Source organism: Nothoprocta perdicaria, unplaced genomic scaffold, assembly GCF_003342845.1.
Source record: "Nothoprocta perdicaria isolate Ctin4 unplaced genomic scaffold, notPer1 scaffold_46, whole genome shotgun sequence".
NCBI classification, from domain to species: Eukaryota; Metazoa; Chordata; class Aves; order Tinamiformes; family Tinamidae; genus Nothoprocta; species Nothoprocta perdicaria.
The window spans coordinates 65,500-85,101 of NW_020455710.1; the positions used below are offsets into that span (position 1 = coordinate 65,500).

A 19,602-nucleotide genomic window follows, 5' to 3' on the forward strand; every position below is an offset into this window, starting at 1 on the left:
GTCGGAGCCGCCGCCGTCGGGGTCGGAGCCGCCGTCGGAGTTGGAGTCGCTGCCGAGACCGGAGTCGCTCCTAGGATCGGAGCAGCCGCCACTGCCGGGCCCGGAGCCGCCGCCGGGGCCGGAGCCACCTCCGGAGTCGCCGCTGCACCCGGAGCCGCCGCTGGAGCCGGAGTCGCCGTCGGGGTCGGAGCCGCCGCCGGACTCGCCGCTGAAACGGGAGCCTCCGGCGGGCCCGATGGCGCCGGGGGCCGAGGAGGAGGAGGCGGCGGCGGGGCCCGTGCTGTGCGACGTGTGCCCGCCGGGCTCGCGGGCGGCGGCCGCGCGCTCGTGCCTCGTGTGCCTGGCGTCGTTCTGCGCGCCGCACCTGGAGCCGCACGGCCGCGCCGCCGCCTTCCGCGCGCACCGCCTCGTGGCGCCGCTGCGGCGGCTCGAGGAGCGGCTCTGCCCGCGCCACCTGCAGCCCCTCGACGGCTTCTGCCGCGCCGAGCAGCTCTGCGTGTGCGCGCGCTGCCGCGCCCACGAGCACCGCGCCCACGACGTGGTGCCCCTGGAGCGCGAGCGCGAGCACAAGGAGGTGCGTGCGGAGCGGCCCGCGCGGCTGCCCCCGGCGGGGAGCGCGGCTTGCAGGGGGGGTCGGGGGGCTTCACTTGCACCCCCGTGTGGGACCTGCTCTCTGCATGGAGCTGGGGGCAGGTGCAAGGTGCTGGGGGGCGGTTCATGAGTGGGTGCTGTCCCCATGGGGGACATAATAGTGGAAACCTGCAGGGTGGCACAGGGTGCTGCACCCAGGAGGGGGGATGTGCTGCATCCCGTCCTCGCCGTGGGAATGGGGTCCTGGGTGCCCGTGGGGTGCCCCACACAGCGTGGGTGTTGCACCCCTGCCCCACATACCACAGCCAGGGTGTGGGGGACACGGGGGGCTGTTCCGGGGGCACATGGGGTGCTGTTCCAGCAGGACCCCAGGTGGGGTGGGTGCTGCACCCTGTCCCCTGCATAGGGGGACTGTGTCGGGGAGCTGCAGRGACGTGTCCCTGGAGTCCCATTTGCCCCTATGATCCCGTTCCCAGAGCATCATCCTCAAGGAAACTTTTCCCGCGCACTGGCACCCTGCCCGCCCGCGCTCCATGAGCCCTTTGTGTTCCTGCCTTTTGGCAGCCGCTTTTTCCGTCACTCCCATTCCCAGATGAGGCTGAGTCACCTCCCAAATTCACACTYGCCAGCCGGGGCTCAAGGCCTGCACTGGCCCCCGGGACCCCCTGCGAGGGAGGTAGCTCCTTCCCAGCCCCACAGCGAGCTCGGGCATCCCCACGGCAGCAGCTGTGGGATGGGGCAGCTGCAGGGGATTTGCCCTGGGATTTGTCCCGGCCATGGTTGTGCCAGCRGGAGCTCAGTGCAGCCCCGACTCTGCTCCGCCTGTAATCTTGAGGCCTTGGGAAACCCTTTTGTTGTCGTTATTAGTCATCAAGTGCCTTAAAATAGAAAATGCGGGTGATCCCAGCCTGAAGGAGCTGCCCTGCTCTCCTCCATGGCCGTGTTGTCGCCCGCCTCCATGGCCGTGTCATTCCAGGGGGAAGGGAGGCCGGGAAGGTGTCCTCTCCCGCTCCAGGAGCAACCCCCATCCCATGGTTTGCTTGTTCTCCCTGCAACAACCCCGCAGCCTCCCAAATGTCTCGTGGCTTCCAGCAGCACGTGCAGGGAGCAGGGCTGCCCTTGGGGCTCCCCTGGGACCCATTCCCGTCCCAGGTTGGCGGCTGGCACTAACAATAGTGTCCGGAAACGCCGTGTTCAGCCCGTGCTTCCTTTGCAGCCCAAGAGCCCCCGTGCTCCTGAGCCGCTCCGCAGTAAGAGCCCTTACGAGAAACGTCCAGGCCACTCGGCCCTGCGTTTCCGCAGCGCTCTGGGTCTCTCTTTTGGTTTCCATGTGATGTGCAGGTTTTTTCCAGTCTCGGAAGACTGTCCGGAATGTGCAGTTTAACCGTGTTTGCTGCAAGTGCTGTCCAAACCGAGCCGAGTTTTCAAAGTCCTGTTTTATTTTTCTTACGGTCTTGCTACCGAGCAAGGAAGGCTGTTTGCAAATCAGACATGTTTGGAGGGAGGAACAGGAAAAAACAACTTTGACTCTCTCGCTCCCTTTGCCTGAAGCTCAATAGCAAATTTATGGGAGAAGTGGGATGTGGTCTGTGGAGATGACACCCAGGACAAGGTTGCAGAGACCAGGGAGGTATTTGCGGATTGAGTAAGGGAGGGACTGACGTGACAACTCCGTGTTTGTCCTTTGTGTCCAAAGGGCCAGCGGGCCAAGTTCCTGAGCAATGTGGAGAACGAGCTGGAGGAGCTGGCGGTCACCATCGCGCAGACCAGGAAGATGGTGGAGCTCATCAAGGTGAGGGGGCCGGGCAGGAGCTCACTGCCCCCGTGCTCCTCCGTTTGTGGAGCGGGGTGACATTCCTGGTTGGCGGAAGAGGTTTTCCCGGTTGGCGCTGCATGACGGTCTTGTTCTGTCAGTGTCTCTCTGCACCCGAGGTCAGAGGGTGGAGGTAACAAGGCCACGAGCTATTGAGTGTGCAGGGTGTAGAATGGGTGGTTATTGGGGAGCAAGTGCTTGGTGACACCTCAGCAACCATGTCCTCGTGTCCCTTGTTCCTGTATTGATGTGCTCAGTCTGGCCTCTCGTGTCACCTCTGGTTGCCTTTGTAACCTGTAAAGAGGAATATCAGGAGGACACCAGCTCTTAGACCCCTTCTCCCCAAGTTCAGAGTGGGCTTGTTGGTCCCCTTTGGCTTTAGCTCGCACGGGTGTCACTGCCTAGGGAAACCTGGAGTGATGAATCAGTGCCCAGCCAGCCTGGCTCCACCGCATCACTTGGGCATCTGCCACTGGGAAGGAGCTATGGAGGAACTCGGAGGTGCTGGTCCATGATAACTGGCTTGAAAGCTCCTTGGACTTGGGTGGAGGGAGCTATAGGGTGTTGGGAGCACCTTGCTGAATACCTGGGGTGCYGGTGGGAAGGAGAGCTCTGCTTCCACCCCTGCACCCGCCCCCACGGGTGGTAGCACGGAGCCCTCTTCCCAACACAGGGTGCCGCCACCAAGGAGCGGGAAAGAGTGGAGAAGCTCCTCACGGAGAGCTCCGAGGTGCTGGCGGCCTTCCGGAAGGAGGTGGTGGGGTTCATCGAGGACGGCGAGCGCTCCCGCCTGGCGGAGGCTGAGGCCGATCTCCGCTGGAAGGAGGAGAGACGAGCCAAGCTGGCCCAGTGCAAGCAGAACCTGGAGAGCGTCCCCAGCACGGACACCATCTACTTCCTCCAGGTGCGTGGGGACAGCACATGGCAGTGTCTATATCTATATGTATGCACACGGTTTATTTATGTTTAATTTATTTACATACCCACCTCATTTCAGGTGCAGTGGGCTGTGAGGAGCAGCGGGATGTGAGGGCTGCGGAGTGTCAGTCCTTCTTGCACTTTCCTCCCCCTTCCCTTCCCTTCTCCCGGGGGGCTCTGGCTGCCAAACTCTGTTATCCCACCCTGCCRTCTCGCAGCAGCTCGGGAGAAGCTAGGGAACTTTTGGGAATGAGACGCTGTTCCCTGCACTGGCCATGCTCTGGGCTCAGCTTTGAAGAGAAGGTGCCAGGAAYGCGTGGCCGGGAGAGACATCTCCTCCCTCTCGCAAGGCTGTTTCGGGCCAAGCGCCGCGAGCCGCCAGGTCCCGAATCCTCCAGCGCAGGGCGGGGTGGCGGAACAAGAAGCGGTTTCGGCTTGTTTGAAACCTCCTCCAAYGCTGTCTCTTTGGCGCAGGAGTTTCAGGCCCTCAAAATAGCCATGGAGGAAAATCTCTCGCCCGGCCCGAGCTTCCAGAACGAGCTGAGCTTCACCAAGTCCACGCAGGCCGTGAGCGCCGTGAAGGAGGTGCTGGCGGCCGCCTGCCGGAGCCAGTGGGACCGCTTGCTGGGAAAGGGGGGCGACGTGCTCAGCTTCCCGGAGCCCGAGGAAGGTTTGTGGCCACCCGGCCGGGGGTGCCCGCGGGAGCCCGGGTCCCCAGCGCGTGGGAGCGGCGGGAGGTGTTTGAGGCCGGGAAGCCGCTCCGTGCGGCCGTGCCATGGGTTTCCCAATCGCAGCCGGSGCTCGCGCCTCCTCCTTGAGGTTTTATACATTTTTTCCACGGAGACCAGGGAATGGAGAGGCAATAAACAGCCTGGGAGTTAGGCAGGGCCCTGCGGCAGGGGGCAAGGGGCCAAGGTGGCCTCTTGTGAAAGGGACTTTTTCTTCCCGGGACAGGCGATCCTCTTCATTCGGAGGCCTGCRGCATCCCAGTCCGGCACTGGAAAGCCGCAGCACCTGGAGCCTCCCTATCCCCCCTGCTCTCACTTAGGCTCAGCTCCCTGCAGTCTCTCGTTTTCTTGGATGTCTGCGGCTGGCAAAGGCGGCCTCCATCCTTTGCTGCCCCACAGGGATGCGCAGGCTGGAGCCGGGGGGACACGTCGGGGCGTGAGGTTGGGACAGGGTAGCGGGAGAGGGAAAAGCAGCCACTGAACTTCCTTGGTGCTGCTCAGAATTGGCCCTGTCCTGTCCGCGCCCRGCTCCGTCATGCCCCAAACTTGCTGCATCCTGGAGGCGTTTGAATTTTTTATTATTTTCCATTATGTTCACAAAGCATCCCGGGCCAAAATGCGGGAGAAAGAAGGTTTATCTTCACCACTGTGCAGAGAAACAGGAGGGCAGGTGCCCTGGGGCTTTGGCACTGCTTCCTCCACTGGGATCAACCCGTTCGTCCTTGTCTTTACAGAGGCATCCGAGTCCCATTTTCCAGGCAAGTCGAGCAATCCCGTCTGCCCGGAGAGCCGCGATTACTTCCTCAAATGTAAGCAACAGGCTTTTGCTTTGACACCGGTCGCTAAGGCCGGTCTCCCCTTTCCCCTCCGCAGCCRGCCGGCTCCGTCCCGCGTGCCCAGGGGCTCCGATGGCTGGCGGGAGCTCTGCGTGTCCAGGGGGATGTTGCTCAGCTGGAGAGGAAGTCTCCCTGCTTCCCTGACAACAGACGTCATCTGTTTAGGAGATTTGTTGTCCCCCTTAGTCTGTGGTTCTGCCGGACCTGCTGCCGGGGGTTGCAGGGATGTTGTGTAGCTTGTGGCCAATTTGAGCCTCTGTTTAATTAGATTGGGGTTTGTGCATCTGCCTTGTTTTGATTGTGATCTTGCTTTGATTGTGTGAAGCTGCTGGGTTATTTGGGGGTGGAGAAGAGGGTGCTGTGCCAGGAGGGCAGCAGTGCAGGGGGAGGAAAGGAGCCCAAGGGAGATCTGCGTGAATGGAGGAAGCTGCTGACAAACSGGCCGGGCCTGAGGACGTTCCCAGCTGGCAGCGCTGTCTGGGTGTTGATTGAGCAGGTCATGGTGGGGCGAGGAAGGTGCTGGTCCGAAGCAGTGTAGAACCTCACTGTGGGCAGGCGAGGAGCGGAGACAACCTATCCCCATGGGCCACACGCTGATTTTCCATCCTTGGGCTTGATTCCTTTCCCCCCATCTCGGGACAAGCCTTTGTGGCCAAGCTCACGCTCCCCAGCAGTTGTTTCAGATGTTTTTTTCTTGCTTTTCCCCTTCATCCTCCTATTCCACCCCACACAGTTGCCTTCATCATTGACCTGGACAGCGACACGGCCGACAAGTTCATCCAGCTGTTYGGCACCAAAGGGGCCAAGCGGGTGCTCTGCCCCATTCCCTACCCGGAGAGCGTGACCCGCTTCGTCAACTGCGAGCAGGTGCTGGGCGAGAACGTCATGAACCGCGGCAACTACTACTGGGAGGTGGAGCTCATCGACGGCTGGGTCAGCATCGGCGTCATCGCCGAGGTTTTCAACCCCCAGGAGTCCTACGAGCGCGGCCGCCTGGGCCGGAACGAGAAGTCCTGCTGCCTGCAGTGGAACGGTCAGAACTACGCGGTCTGGTTTGGTGGCGTTGAGTCCGTCATCCAGCAGCCCTTCTTCCAAACCATCGGGGTCTTCCTGGAGTATTCGGAGAAGGCCCTGACGTTCTACGGAGTCAAGGACTCCAAGATGACCTGCCTGCAGCAGCTCAAGGTCTCCCGTTTTAAGAAGGGCCAGTTTGACGCTTTGCAGAACAAGATCAACCACCTATTCCCCTCTCTGTTCTCCTTCAACCTGAAACCTGCCTTCTTCCTGGAGAGCGTCGATGCCCACCTGCAGCTCGGGCCGCTGAAGAAAGATTGCGTTTCGGTGCTAAAGCGCAGGTAACTCCCCAGGTCGCCGGAGCAAGGCAAGACCCAGAAGAGCCTCCCATGCAGTAACTCACCCCGGCCAGGGCTTCCTTTCGGTAGCGTCGTGTTCCTCTGTGACAGACCCCGCTCCTCGCTCTCTGCYGCTAGCGACCCGGGCAGGGTGAAGCCGAGCAGCGGGCAGAGCCGTGTGCTTGGACCCAGGAGCCTCTGGATTCGAGTCCTGGCTCTGCCGCTGAGCGAGCTTGGGCGCATCCTGCTATTGCTCTGTGCCTTAGTTTCCCTGCCCGCGCACCAGGGATGGCGCTCCGGGCTTTCCTGGCGATTCCCGTCGCTCGTGACAAGCCCCATCTTCCCGTATATCTCTTTTTTTTTGGGGGGGAAAAGCCAGGGCCCTGCACTTACAGCACCCAAACCTCAGTCTGACCCAGGCAGCAGTTCACATTTTCTAGGAGCTTTTCCAGGGCCGCCCTGGAGGTGCTAACGGCAGCAGTGCCGAGATGCAGCTCGCTGTGCACAGGCAGCTCCCTGTCTCCGGGTCTTTCCCAAGTTTATTTTTGCTGGGGTGAGTTGCTTACCTACCTCCCGAGACAGGCTTTGCAGGAGCTTAATRCTGGGTAGCGTGTAACTAGAGAGGAAAATATAGCAGGTCCCATTCGTCTCTGGTATGAGTGAGTCAGTGCTGACGCATCGGCGTTCAACAGGGGTGGAAAATGGCCCATTTATCTATATATAAGAAAAAAATATATATATCTCCCAGAGGATAGGCTGGAATACATAGTAGTGTATTCAAGGGGAGCCAGGCGGGCTAGGTAGACGAGCAGCCAAGAGGTCTTAAAGTTAAAACCACATTTACACAAACACTGGGGCTTACAGAGCTCCTTTACTGTAACCAGTGGCGGGAGAGCTGCTGCTCCCGGCCGCCCATCCCGCGCCCTGCCGAAGCCGCCGGCCGGATGCCCAGGGATGGCACCGCTTTGGGGTCCGGCTGGGAGCCAGGAGGCACCAAAGCCCCATCCCTAAGCCCAGCAGGCAGAGCTGGCCCACATGGGGTGACCTACGTGCCAGGGAGGCAGCTCTTGGTCACGCCGAGGGCTGGAAGATGGGCTGTCCTCACCCTCGGTCACCTCGGGGGCCGTGTCTTAGCCCCAATGAACCCTAAAACATTGCAGGCGGTGGGAAAAGGGGAAGTTAAGTCTTTCAGCGCTAAATATTTGGATGAAATCTCGACCTTTCCTGGCCAACGGGAATGTTGCCCRGACTTGTGTCCGGACAGGATTTTGCTCCCCACGTCCTGAGCTGCTGCCTCCAAACCACTTTCTGTCCCTCGCGCCAGCCTTTCCTGCCGGCGTTTGCCTTCGCGAGAGCTGCCAGCGGTGACAGAGCGCAGGGCCCGCTATCAAAACCAGCGTAACCTGATTAAAAAGCAGCGGACGTGCAGCAGCCCGTGCGCGGAGCTGCCCGGGGAGGAAGGGGAAGGGAGCCCCAAACGCGCCTGTTTTTCAGGCAAAACTCCACTGTTTGGAGCGGGGAGTTTTGCCAGAGTAAACAGAGGCGCCGGGGCGGCTGCCGCGCGCGCTCGGCCGTGGGCGCCTCGATGGCTCCTGGAGGGATCCCGCGTTTGCGGAGCCCTCCCGGCGCTCCCCAGGTGCCGGTCCCTGCGCCCCTGCAGGGCTCCGCGTGTTGGGAGGGATCCTGCMCCTATCCCTTTCCTCTCGGTCCCCGCTGCCGAGCGGGAGCAGCGCGGGGCGAATGGCCAGGCGTCCAGGCTTTGCTTCCTGTGCTCTGGGGCCAGTTGTTTAATTGATCCCCGTCCCATGAGCTGGGATAGGGATATACGGCTTTGCCGAGGATTTCAAGGGCTTCCGAAGATGCGATGCAGCTGGAAACGGTTAGCAAACCCTCTCCTTCCTGCTGCTGCTTTTTATCCCGGCTGGAAGTGCTACAAATCCCTGTGATCCAGGGCAGAACGCAAATTCTAACCCATTTCAGACAGGAACAGGCCGCCAGGCCGGCGTTTGCTGGGCCACACGGGTCCCCYTTTCCCAATAATTTGTGATGTAAACGAGAACAATTAGGAAATGTGCATTGCACCAACCCGAGACCTCTGATTTTTGCTGCAAGCGCAAGGATAAAAGTTGGTGTGTGTGGTGGGCTCAGGTAGAGAGCATTGGGCGGTCCGAACAAGCTTTCTGTGTCCTCCTGAATTATTCCTGCTGTCACGGAGATTTTAATTAGGATTTTTTAAATATACAGTTGCTGTAGAGTCTTTTACAGTGTGTGAAGAAACTGTATCAGAATAATATAATGATATTAGAGACTATGATTTGCCATTAAATGTTATACAGACATAGCTCTGGGTTGTCTTTCCTTTGAATACCAAACCAAAAGAGTTGTCCGACTCTCTCTCACCTATTTTTCCATGTCTTGTTCATCTGGCCTAAAATCACAGAGATTTTATTTTCCAAGTGTGTCCACGGGAATTGAGCCAAAGCCGTGTTTTTGTTGCTCAATTACGAAGGGAATGGAAGAATCTTAGGCTCCAAGAGCAATATTGCCATTCAATTCAAAATAAGAACTTATCTCACTTCCCTCCATGGCTCTCTTCTACCTCTGACCTCACCTTAACAATAATAAGGTTTTTTAAAAATAAAAAAAAAATAGAGACACCGTTTTCCTTCTTGTTTGAAAGATTTTAGATTGTGAATTTCCGGGCTTTTCAATAGAATGAGGCAGTTTTGAGCTCTCCACACACGAGCATTCGCACCAGCAGCTTTCTTTAAGCAAAGGCTGAGTTCCAGAATACCAAATGTCAGCTGGAGCTGCAAGAAAAACACRTTATTGGGCAAGCTGCACCTCGTGAGAGGTGGCAGTGCTTCAGCCGGGACCTGCAGTGGAAGCTGAGTGGCTGTTTGCTACTGCCTTTAATGGGAGAGGAATCAGGGCTGTTTATTATAACTGTTTCTTAAAAGGGAAACTTACAGCTTATTAAAAACGGATATGAAAGGCACAAACTTGTTCTTTTCTTGCCAAGTGCTATACGGATGATGTCACTGCGTTTACTGAAATGTGGTTTCCATTATGTCGCTTTTGTGCTTTCTCCCCACCGCAGCTGATTCTTGGGCATGCAGACAGGGCTGCAGACTGGGCTGCAGGCCCCACAGGGAAAAGCTCAAAGCCATCAGAAAATAATTCAGGAAAATAAATTTTCTCAATATGCTCACATGTTAAATAGGTTTTTGATACGAAGACATACTCTGGTTAGCTTTGTGGGGCTTTTATTTTAAATTAAATTACGCAACCATGATTTTTTTTTAGTTATTCCCATCAGCTTGCTTGCCCACTTGGAGGCAGTAAATCCACTCACAGTGTGCAAATGCCACTGAGATTTCCCTGCTCCCAAATTTCTTCCAGACGTGCCTTATAGCCCCTTCAGTTTAACTCTCTTGAAGGTAAAGGCTTAATTTTACAAACCAAAAGCAGGGTGATTCCTACACGGAGAGCATTTAAAATTGGGCTCCAGAGTTCCCCGAAACAGAAAATGTGCATCTAGCATCTGAATCTGAAAAACTGGAAACTCTCAGCTCCGTTGCTGTGTCATTTTATGTACCGCTAGGTATGTGAGATGCTTTTTCATTCCGCAGTACTAAAAAGCTGGATTGTGCCCTGACCACTCRCAGAGAGTCCAGTTCTGTCTCTCTTTCACTTAATTCTGGGCTTTTCCCTGGGAGATCAGGCCAAACGGCATTAAAATCCCTTCTGGTTGCGTGTGATGTGCGAACAGTTCCCCCTTACACGCTGAACTGGACGGCATCCCAGGAAAAGGGAGGGTTTCGTGGGCTGGCCAGGAAATGCCTTTGGAGGGAAAAAAAAAGAGAGARAAAAAAAAAAAAAAAAAAAAGCAGTGCAAACCACAGCAAAAAAATGCATCATTTTAGAACGAGATGGCAACTGGAGCAGTGCTGGAGTGTTTTTGCTTTGCTTTTTTTCTGCTTTGCAGGTTCCCGGCCGTGAAGCGCAAATTCCCCAAGGCGCCGCAGGGCCACCTGGAAACAGGAATGCCGCGGGACGTGTGCCAGGGCGAGCGGGCTCCGAGCGGCACGGACSCTGTCGTGACACACGGCCAGAGCGACACGTAGTCGCGTGCTGCACGTTTCCCAACGCATCCAAGAATTCTCCCCGCAGGGAGGAGAGCGGATCTGCGGATTATCCCTGCTGCTCCCCATGGAAAACACAGCGGKTTAAGGCAGTTTAATGCTATATGAGCAGTGACTTTTAGCCCAGTAAAAGTAATGCTGATTGTAAAAGCGATTATGGAAGTGTTGATTTGGGGGGCTCGGCTGGCATCCCTTTAACAGGCTGTGTGCTCGTGGGCTCCTTGAGCTGCCATGGAGCAGCGTGGGGAGGGACTTGGCCTCTGTCGCTGTGTCCACAGTGACTGTGCTTGTGCTCGGGCTCCATCTCTGCCCTCCGAGCACCCTCAGGGCCCCACAAGCTGCCTCCACGCTCCCAGGCCGGAGAGTCGCCACCTCCTGCTCCCACGGGCACCCCTGGTTTTTGGCTACATCCTGCTGCTTTCCAGGCCCCGCAGGGTGGCCCAAGCTTTGGGGCACACGACGGGGCGGCGAGCGCGGCCTCCTGTAAACCGGGGGCGAAGCGCCGAGCGCCGCGGGGCGGCTGAGGGGGCAACATGGCGCCGCGCGCGGGGACTACAACTCCCAGCATGCACCGCGAGGGGGGGAGCCACGCCGCCGTGACGTCACCACGCCGCGGCGTGCGCAGGCGCAGAGCGGGCCYGGTGCTGCGCAGCGGCGGCCATGGCGCTCAACAGGAACCACTCGGAGGGCGGCGGCGTCATCGTTAACAACAGCGAGAGGTGAGGGCGGCCCCGCCGCCACCGCCGCGGCACGGCGGGGCGGGCGGCCTCGGCCTGCGCCCGCTCTGCGCCCCGGGGCCTTGCGCGGCCTGCGGTCCCTCAGCGCGGGGCCTGCGCGGCTGCACCGAGCCCGGCTGCACCGAGCCCGGCTGCCGGGGCAGGGCTGAGGGCCGGCCGGGCGGTGCAGCTCGACAAGGCCCCGGGGGCCCCAAGTTTTGGTGAGGGAAGGGCTCAGGGTGGACTTGGGTGCCCAGCAGCCGCGTTATGTAAGGCAGCCGAAGCAGTTCCTGCCTCTGCACTCCTTGTGGTGGGTTTAATAAGGGAGATGAGCCAGCAGRAATGCAGCGTAACTACAAACAAACAAACAAAAAACCCCAGCTCTTGACAAGTTTAACTGGATTCACTGCCTGGCCATGCCAATGGTTGTAGCGGCACCAGCGCCCTGAGGAGGAGGCCCGAGGCTGGGGACAGGCAGCTCATCCTGCTCGAGTTGTTCCTGCCGACAACAAAGCACSCATGGAAGTGATTGAGCTCCAAGCCCGTCGGGGTTGGTCTGCAAAGCGTGCGCGTTGCTGAGCCGCGGTGCTGAGCCGTGACGCTGGGTCTCCTCTCTGCTTGTCCCGTTTGCAGCATTTTGATGACCTATGATCACRTAGAAATTTCCTTCAGCGATATTGAGCCTATGCCAGATGCCTTCAAAGGGACCAAGAAGGGGAGTGTTTTCCTGACTCCCTACCGAGTAAGTAGTAAAAGGCGTCATCTTGCATAAGGAGACAGTATCTCCCTGCAGTTTTATATTTAAAGGTCCTCAGTGCATGAAAGTTGGGATAATCTATTGCCTCTTGAAGTCTGGCTCATCCCTTCCTTCTGGAGAGAGTTATGAATTAAYTGCATGTCTAATCTATTTGTCAAACGATGGAAAAATCAGATTACTGCTGGTACAGGCAGATGTTCAGACTGTCAGGCATCTCCCAAATTGGAAATTAGCAGTGGCCTGCAAATGCTGAATGTAATTTAAGCTACTAAATCACAGCTCCGTGTTTTGCGAGCTCTCTAGAAGATGGGAGGAGTATAACTTAGCAAGTATAATGTTTTTAGAAGGCATTGTCTTGCTTTGAACCTTTAGTTTGGCCTTGTTGCTGTTTGAAGGAGTTTGGGGCTTGGGAATTAGCTTCACTACATTGAAACCTTTGTTCAAATGAAGTCTGTTGTGTTTGGTGCRTGTTTTAAGCATCCTTCATGGTGGTCTTTTCTTTTTAGGTTATCTTTGTCTCAAAGGGAAAGGACGCTATGCAGTCTTTCATGATGCCCTTTTATTTGTTGAAAGATTGTGAGATTAAGCAACCTGTCTTCGGAGCAAATTATATCAAGGGTACAGTGAAAGCAGAGGCAGGAGGTAGGTACTGTGGGGATATACACTTGAGCTATAAAATTGAGAGCGTCTGATTCGTAGTGAAGTGAATATCCAGTTTGACCCATATTGGATACTGATCAGATGGTTCTTTATGTTCTTGCTAAAATGTGTTTCTTTCTTCAAAACCACAGTAGCTAAAAATGTTGCCCTTGTCTGCTCCCTGGACAGTTACAATGAAGAGATCTGTTCAGTCACTGATCTCATTCCTGCCCTCTGTACAAAATACTAAGTTCATTCAGCCAAGTGATCTCACTGCTCACTGACTGAATATCAGGACAGAGACCAGACCGTGTCAGCAAGACTGAGGATGTCATTTAGTTTTGCTCGTTTTGGGTTATCTATTAATTCTGCATCCAGATCTTTCCATGCCAAACACTTCTGATTCTTTCTGACTTCTATGTTGATTTTTCAGATGCGGATTTTCAGAGCATTGTTCTCAGTATTTAGTTTCTTGTACAGTTCAAGGAAAGGCATATATATTGTCATAGAGTAACTTAGCAGTAAAAATAACATTTTTGGACGATAAAGAACAGGCAATTTTGAAATTAGGGAGTCATCAAGGTTTCATACTGTGTTCAACAAGAAGGGAGGGATAGATTTTTCTAAGAAGAAAGGTATGTTATCACTGTGCTTTATGTTTCCCGTCTTGATTTTTTTTTTCTGTTGTGTGGCACTGAAATCACAGTACCCTGATTAGGAAGCTACAGTCTATAATCCTAAAATCAGCAGTATAGCTTCCGTGCAGGATCAAAATGGGACAATCCAGTACAAGAGGCAACCCAAGCAGTGAGGACAAACCGAAAACAGTGTGAAAGGCCAAAAGCTTCAACTGAATCTCCGAGTTTTCCTCAGAAGCTCTCTCCTTTAATGAGGATGTTGCTTCARCAGTTTTGAGTCTGTTCACTGGTTAAGCTCAAAAGGCTTTTTAATCTACATGTCCCTATTTCAGCCCTGACGGAGCTACTGCTTTGATGCATTGTTGAGGCCTCTAGACTGCACATTTTTCTTTTTTAGTCTGAAATAGGAGATGCTGCTAATTTTTTGTTATCCTAACTTGAAATGTCTTCCGTGGACTCTAATGGATTTATGTGGTCCTTGTTTTTCATTAAACTCTTTGCTCCGTTGGGGACTGAAAACTCCCAAACTAATTTATAGCTGACAGTTAGGTGTAGCTGCAAAGGCTTTTCAGCAAACAGGATTAACAAAATCCCTGTCTTGTGCACTGATCTTATACAAAGCTRCAGCAAATCCAGTGCTCTTGATAACTCGGTCTGTCAGCATCTGAGCTGATAACAGGCACAACTTCAGAAAGCTTTTGAATGTCTCCCTCATTGATGTTTCTTGTTGAGGTGTGTCTTGACCTGAAAATATTCTCAAATACGGATTTTTCTGATAATACTGTAAATCTGCTTTATCTGCATTTTTTTCCCTGGATATTTGGGATAAGCCTTTTTAATGCATTATATATAGGAGGGATCTGCAGGTAAAGCAGTAGCCTAAGCAGAAGCCTAAATATTATTAAGAAGGATCTTTAGCATCCTCACTTCTGAATTCTCCCTCTCCTTGCAGGTGGTTGGGAAGGATCTGCCACTTTCAAAATGACCTTTTCAGCTGGAGGTGCTATTGAGTTTGGGCAACGAATGCTGCAAGTGGCATCTCAAGGTATGGGAGTGGTGCCTGACAGAGGGCTTYGTGGTTTCAGGAGTCCTTGCCTTATCTTACAGCAAGGAATAGTTTTAAGTTGCAACAAGTTGGATGTTTGAAATCCATTTCAATTTTCAGGCTGCTTGCTTAAAAAATACCTTTTTTTCCTGAGCAGCAGATTCAGATAGAGTTTATTTTTTCAAATAAAGACTCTTTGAGTTTGGGATTTTAGCCACAGAAGGCTCACTTGGGCCAGGTTTGATGCAGGGGTGATCTTTGCRTGTGATGAACTTACCTTTACTTTTCCAGCCTCCAGAGGTGAGGTGCCCAATGGAGCATATGGCTATTCCTACATGCCGAATGGATCCTATGCTTTCCCACCACCTGCAGCTAAYGGGGGCTACCCTTATCCACCACCTCCTCCTGGTAGGTTCAGGAACTGAAACTAGGAATTATTGCACTTGTCAAAAGTAAAGAATAGGTAAAGGGGAAGAAATCAATTTTTGTATTTTTTATGCTGCATTTTGTACATCGTTTTGTTCCTGAGCTTAAGCGTATTTGCCTTTGGCTTATTGAGGCTGCATGTTATAATGCATCCAAAGCTGCTAATCCTTCTGCCGTGCTGTTTCGTTTCCTGACAGAGTTCTATCCTGGCCCCCCCATGATGGACAGAGACATGGGTTACATGCAGCTGCCACCACCGCCGTACCCGGGGCCCATGGAGCCGCCCGTCGTCAGTCCTCCAGACCTGCCTTCCACTCCTGCAGGTGAGAAATGTGTTAGACTGGCTGAGCTCACGATCACTGCAGAGTGTCGGGAGCATCGGCGCTGCAAAGAAGCCAGCAGACACTTCTTGACAGCAGCTGTGCCAAAATGCAGAACAGATCCTTGTTTATGGTACTGGTGATGGTGAGCTGTCRGTGTTATGCTCCAAAAAGTTGTAGTTGTGTTAGTGCAGCCTCTTAGGGAACTTAGAGCCAAGGTAGAAGCTCTGTTTAGAAGCTAAAATCATTTAGGAGAGATGGATTAGAGAGCTCCTCTAATCCCTAAACTTGTGTATTCTGCTGAAACTGGAGGCCAACCTGATTCTTTCCAGTTTGAGTATCAGCAGAGGATGTTTTGCAGCTGCATTCATCCTTGTTATGTGATGGAAAAAATGTAGTTTGTGATTCTCCTCTTGTGATAAACTCATTCTGAGTTTTTTTTTTTTTTTTTTTTTAGTGGAATAGGAATAGGTTTCTAGTCTGTTTTAGTTAGCAGATGATGTGGCTTTGGTGATATTGGACCTCCCAGTCCCCTTTTTTTTAACTTTTCTTTTAAACAATATGGAACTGAGAAACAGTGAAAAAGAACTGGAGAAAATTTTGTCTCATCATTCATTTGGGATTTATCCAAATCATTTGGAACATGATCTTAAAAGGCTCTTCATGGGAGAAAAGGCAAGAAGTTGACTTCTGTGGTTGGCTAGAACTATGGGCCTCTGTATATGTCTGGATAAGGACTTAGTTTGTCTGTTCAGTTTGAATTAACAACCAGTGAGTTTTGAACTATTATTTGGAAAATGGCCTGAATAGAGGATCTGGATGAGCATCATAAATTACCTTTTTTTTTAAAGTCTGAATCCCGTGAGCTGCTATCAGCTGGTTTATTTAAAAAACAAACAAAAACTCTCAGAAAAGATATTTTGTTGACTGCTTTTTTAAAGTGTATTTTCTGAGTCAAAGCAGCTGTAAATGTTTATTCCTTGGCTAACAAGAATCCCAGGTGACATTTCCAAACTAAATCTTGGTCTGTTCACTTGTGACTAGACAAGGCTTTGGCAACTGAATCTCTGCTCTTTGCTACTTGGAAGAGGTTAKGCTGGATTGCCATGTTTACGTCATAGCTTTTTTTCCAGCTTGAGTGTTGGTCAAATTGCCCTCTAGCTGTCACACTTGTTAGACTGAAAAACGAGGAGTTTTTGGTTATAAAAATTCTTTCCATTGCTGAGTCTTCAACTTTTGTGCTTCTGTGACAGCTGAAGCGAAGGCTGCCGAAGCTGCTGCCAGTGCTTACTACAGCCCAGTCAACCCACACAACGTCTATATGCCCACAGTAAGTTCTTGTATCTTTCTTTTTGCAATGTGAGTCCAAAAGTATGTTGCCTGGAAAGGAGGCCCATGTTTGCAGCAAGATAAATGATCTCTATAAATGTGGCTTCCTCAAGATTTCCTATTCATAAGCAAATAAGAATTGTGCAAGTAGCAATGGTTTTGGAGGTGTGTTCTTTTTTTTCTCAATGGCGAAGCAAGTAGTTCTTTTGGTTTTTTTTTTGTATGGATTTATTTAATCATAGCCATGAATTGCTGTTCTCCTTTTTCTTTTTTTGCCTTTATTGCAGGACCAGCCACCCCCTCCTCCATACTTCCCACCAGAGGACAAGAAGAACCAGTAAGATAACCCAGAACTCCACAACTCATTGCTTTCTTACTTTCCATTTTGGCCGAATCTTGGGACGTGATTCCTGGCAGAAAGGATTGGAGCCTTCCCTCAAGGCACATAGCTTTCATGGACAGGCATGGTGGATATGTGCAGAGGAAGGGAAGAGATTTAAGCAGCCTGGGTTACCTCGTAGAGCTCTGAGGGTTTGCTGTCCTCCTGCACTATTTCTTTCCCTCTGTGTGCAGCAACACTAGTGCTGGAGGTTCTCTTCCTCTGTGATCCCTTTGCATCTATTTCTTCATCCCTGTGCTTCCTTTGCATCTATTTCTTCAGATACTTCATTATATACCTTTTTTGGAGTAAGCAACTGCTTCAAATTGACAACTAACAGGCTCATAACATGGAATCAAGGCTCTCAGTGTCTTGAATTTATCTTAGGGTCACAACCAAGAGCATCCCTGGACATTGGGATATCTGGATATTCCTCTCAACCTAGAGTATTGCATCTAATTTTCTCCTCTGCTACTGAGAAAGGGCTTCAATTTAATATCAATTTATCTCAAAATAAATTGATATCTATTATTTTTTTTTCCTTGCACTTCAGAAAAGTCATTYCTTACAGTTGCAGGAAATAATCTGGTAACCTTTCAGCTTTTCCTGCTGTGCACTATGACAATGCAGAAAAAGCTTCCTTTTTGTTTAAGAAAATATACTGCCCTTCACAGGGCTCTTTAGGACATCAAACTAGTTATTGATCACATGGGAACATTATTTTTCTGTTTCTTTTTTTTTTTTCCAAGTTAGATATGTAGGTTCAAGCTCACTAAGCCCTGGACCCTCTCTTTAGAGTCATTAATGCACCTTTAATTTTTCTGTCTGCTGTAACTTAAGTTACACTTCTTGGCCAGTGAAGCATCTTACTGCTGTGATTTAACTGGTGAATTAATAGCTAGTGGGGAAAAATAGTTTCTCTGCTTTTACCCTGGAAGCACTTGGCAGAATATGCAAAACACTGCAGTATGCTATTAGGTATAATTGAGCCATTCCTTTTGAGTTTTGTTTAACACTGTTAGTGCTCTTGGATCAGCTGTGAATTTCCTTCTCAGTAAATTGGGCTCCTTGGACTGGGGGTTCAAGTGTTTTCCTTCCCTAACCCTCGTTCATCRATCTCCTTAGCAATGACTGTAGTATTTGGAACCTCTGCAAGACTGACCAGTAACCAGGTTGTGAAGCTTGCACTGTACAAAGCTTTGCACGCAAATCAGATTTCACTGATTTCTGGCAGTGTCTGTGGGAGATGAAATCCTTCCTAGCAAGGGTCAAGAAAGATCATGTGCTAGGGAAGCTTGCTGAGACTTACTGCATGCAGCCTGCTTGGAGAGAAAAAGGTTCACCTCTTGTTTTCTTTTTGTTTGAGTCTAGCTGATTAATCAAAATGCTACTCTGTGCACTGATTTTTCTAGGATTGCTACTGCAGTGATGTAAAGAAATGGTTATTTAAAAAGAGTATTTATTTTGAAAATGTTTGATTAATATATTAATGTGAAATGACTTTTGAATGCAATTTGTTTTGCCAAGACTGTGAAGTAAAGAGAAATCAGTTCAAAATTTACGACTGCATTAGTCACTTATGTCTCTTGGCTTCTCCTTATGTTGTAAAATGAAAATAAGACCTGGGATACATGGAGGGTACTCAGAGGCTGCTCCAGAGCTGATGTCCAGACTCCGTTTGGCTTCAGGCTTCTCTCTAGCTGCCACCTTAACACAGTGAAGCTCCCTAATCAATTGGGGTGGCAACCCTCCAGATTCCACCCTCCTCCTATGTTGTGTTTGGCTCTTATCTCCCAGATATTTCTTTTATTGGATTTGAAGGCGGGCTGATCCACTTGGGTTTGGTTTCCACAGCAAGAGATGGGTGGGAAAGGAAAGCATTAAGATGTTACAGCACAGTGAGAACCTAATTTAATTCACAAAATAGCTTTCATTATTYCAGAATTAGCAATAGCTTGTACCAGTCATTGTGATTTCTTTAATTATGTCGGTCCAGCTCCAAGACCCTTCAGGAAACTTCTGCTGCGGCTCTGAAACTGTTTCATGTTGCCGAGCTCTTTGTTTCGCAGTGTTCTCCCTCAGTTACCCTCTACTCCAAGACAAAAAAAGTTTGCACAAACTTCCCAGGTCTCTTGCCCAGCACTGCTTTCTGTGCAGCTCTGAGGGCAGCAATCAATGCAAACCATGAGATTTAACAAATCTTGCTGCAACAAAGGGGTGAGAGAAGCAGCTTTTAGATACCTGCTTTGGTATTTGGAACATGGCCTCAGTGTTCAAGCGGAGTCGCAATTTCCCTAGCACAGGCAAGTGGTAAGGTGAGAGGCAGTGCTCTTTGCTGCTAAAAATGAAGGCATTTTAGAAGGCTGGATCAGGATGGAAGAAGTCAAAGACTCCTTTCTTTAACAAAGGTAATACTGAACTAAATCAGTGGCTCTTTTTGACAGTGGTTTGTGGGTGAACGTTCCTGATCTAGGATGAATTTTGATGCGTTGGATGGAGAGCTGAGGAGGAGTGAGTCAAAATGAACAGCTCAATCACGGTCACTCCGTCCGGAGTACGGTGGGCAAAAGCAAAGCACAGGGCAGGAATGATGGAGAGATGGRGCCAAAAGCCTGGCCAAGCCATGTGCTGGAAGGGCTCAGACAAGGTCGGACACTGAACGGAGCAGTGCAGTTTAGGAGGGTGCAGCTTTGGGCTGGTCTGATGCAGGTGAGAATCCCCGCTTCACCTGCTGAGATGTGAGCGAAGGACATGGATCTGCTTCAGGTACTTGCTGTCCTCTCCGCGATGGGACCACTGAGCTCTGCTGGAAAAATAGCTTTGATACAGTGGRAAGTTCCCTCAGTCCTGCCCATGTACAGGGGAAGATTTTAAATGATAAATAACGCAGTGCTGGTGAAAGTCTGCCTCCTCTCTGCAAGTGGGGTTGGGGGCAGGCATTAATACGAACCTATATCTAGTTGCAGCTTG

General features: G+C 51.8%; 2 protein-coding genes across 2 annotated transcripts in view; both read left to right on the plus strand.

The window, feature by feature from the left end:
* Positions 1 to 7,590, plus strand: part of TRIM47 (tripartite motif containing 47) — a gene marked incomplete at its 5' end in the record, with an annotated part of 8,055 nt that extends 465 nt beyond the window's left edge. Inside the window, 6 exons of the mRNA XM_026046773.1 lie at positions 83 to 574; positions 2,288 to 2,383; positions 3,078 to 3,308; positions 3,797 to 3,992; positions 4,785 to 4,859; positions 5,620 to 7,590. Of these exons, the coding sequence (XP_025902558.1) occupies positions 83 to 574; positions 2,288 to 2,383; positions 3,078 to 3,308; positions 3,797 to 3,992; positions 4,785 to 4,859; positions 5,620 to 6,245 (1,716 nt within the window). The remainder of the gene's footprint in view (positions 1 to 82; positions 575 to 2,287; positions 2,384 to 3,077; positions 3,309 to 3,796; positions 3,993 to 4,784; positions 4,860 to 5,619) is intronic.
* A 3,428-nt stretch (positions 7,591 to 11,018) lies between these two features.
* WBP2 (WW domain binding protein 2) lies at positions 11,019 to 17,923 on the plus strand. Its single transcript, XM_026046763.1, has 8 exons — positions 11,019 to 11,102; positions 11,733 to 11,841; positions 12,363 to 12,498; positions 14,086 to 14,178; positions 14,470 to 14,586; positions 14,802 to 14,927; positions 16,178 to 16,254; positions 16,541 to 17,923. Exons 1-8 carry the CDS (start codon positions 11,044 to 11,046, stop codon positions 16,592 to 16,594), a joined length of 771 nt encoding a protein of 256 aa, XP_025902548.1. The 5' UTR covers positions 11,019 to 11,043; the 3' UTR covers positions 16,595 to 17,923.
* The last annotated feature ends 1,679 nt before the right edge of the window (positions 17,924 to 19,602 follow it).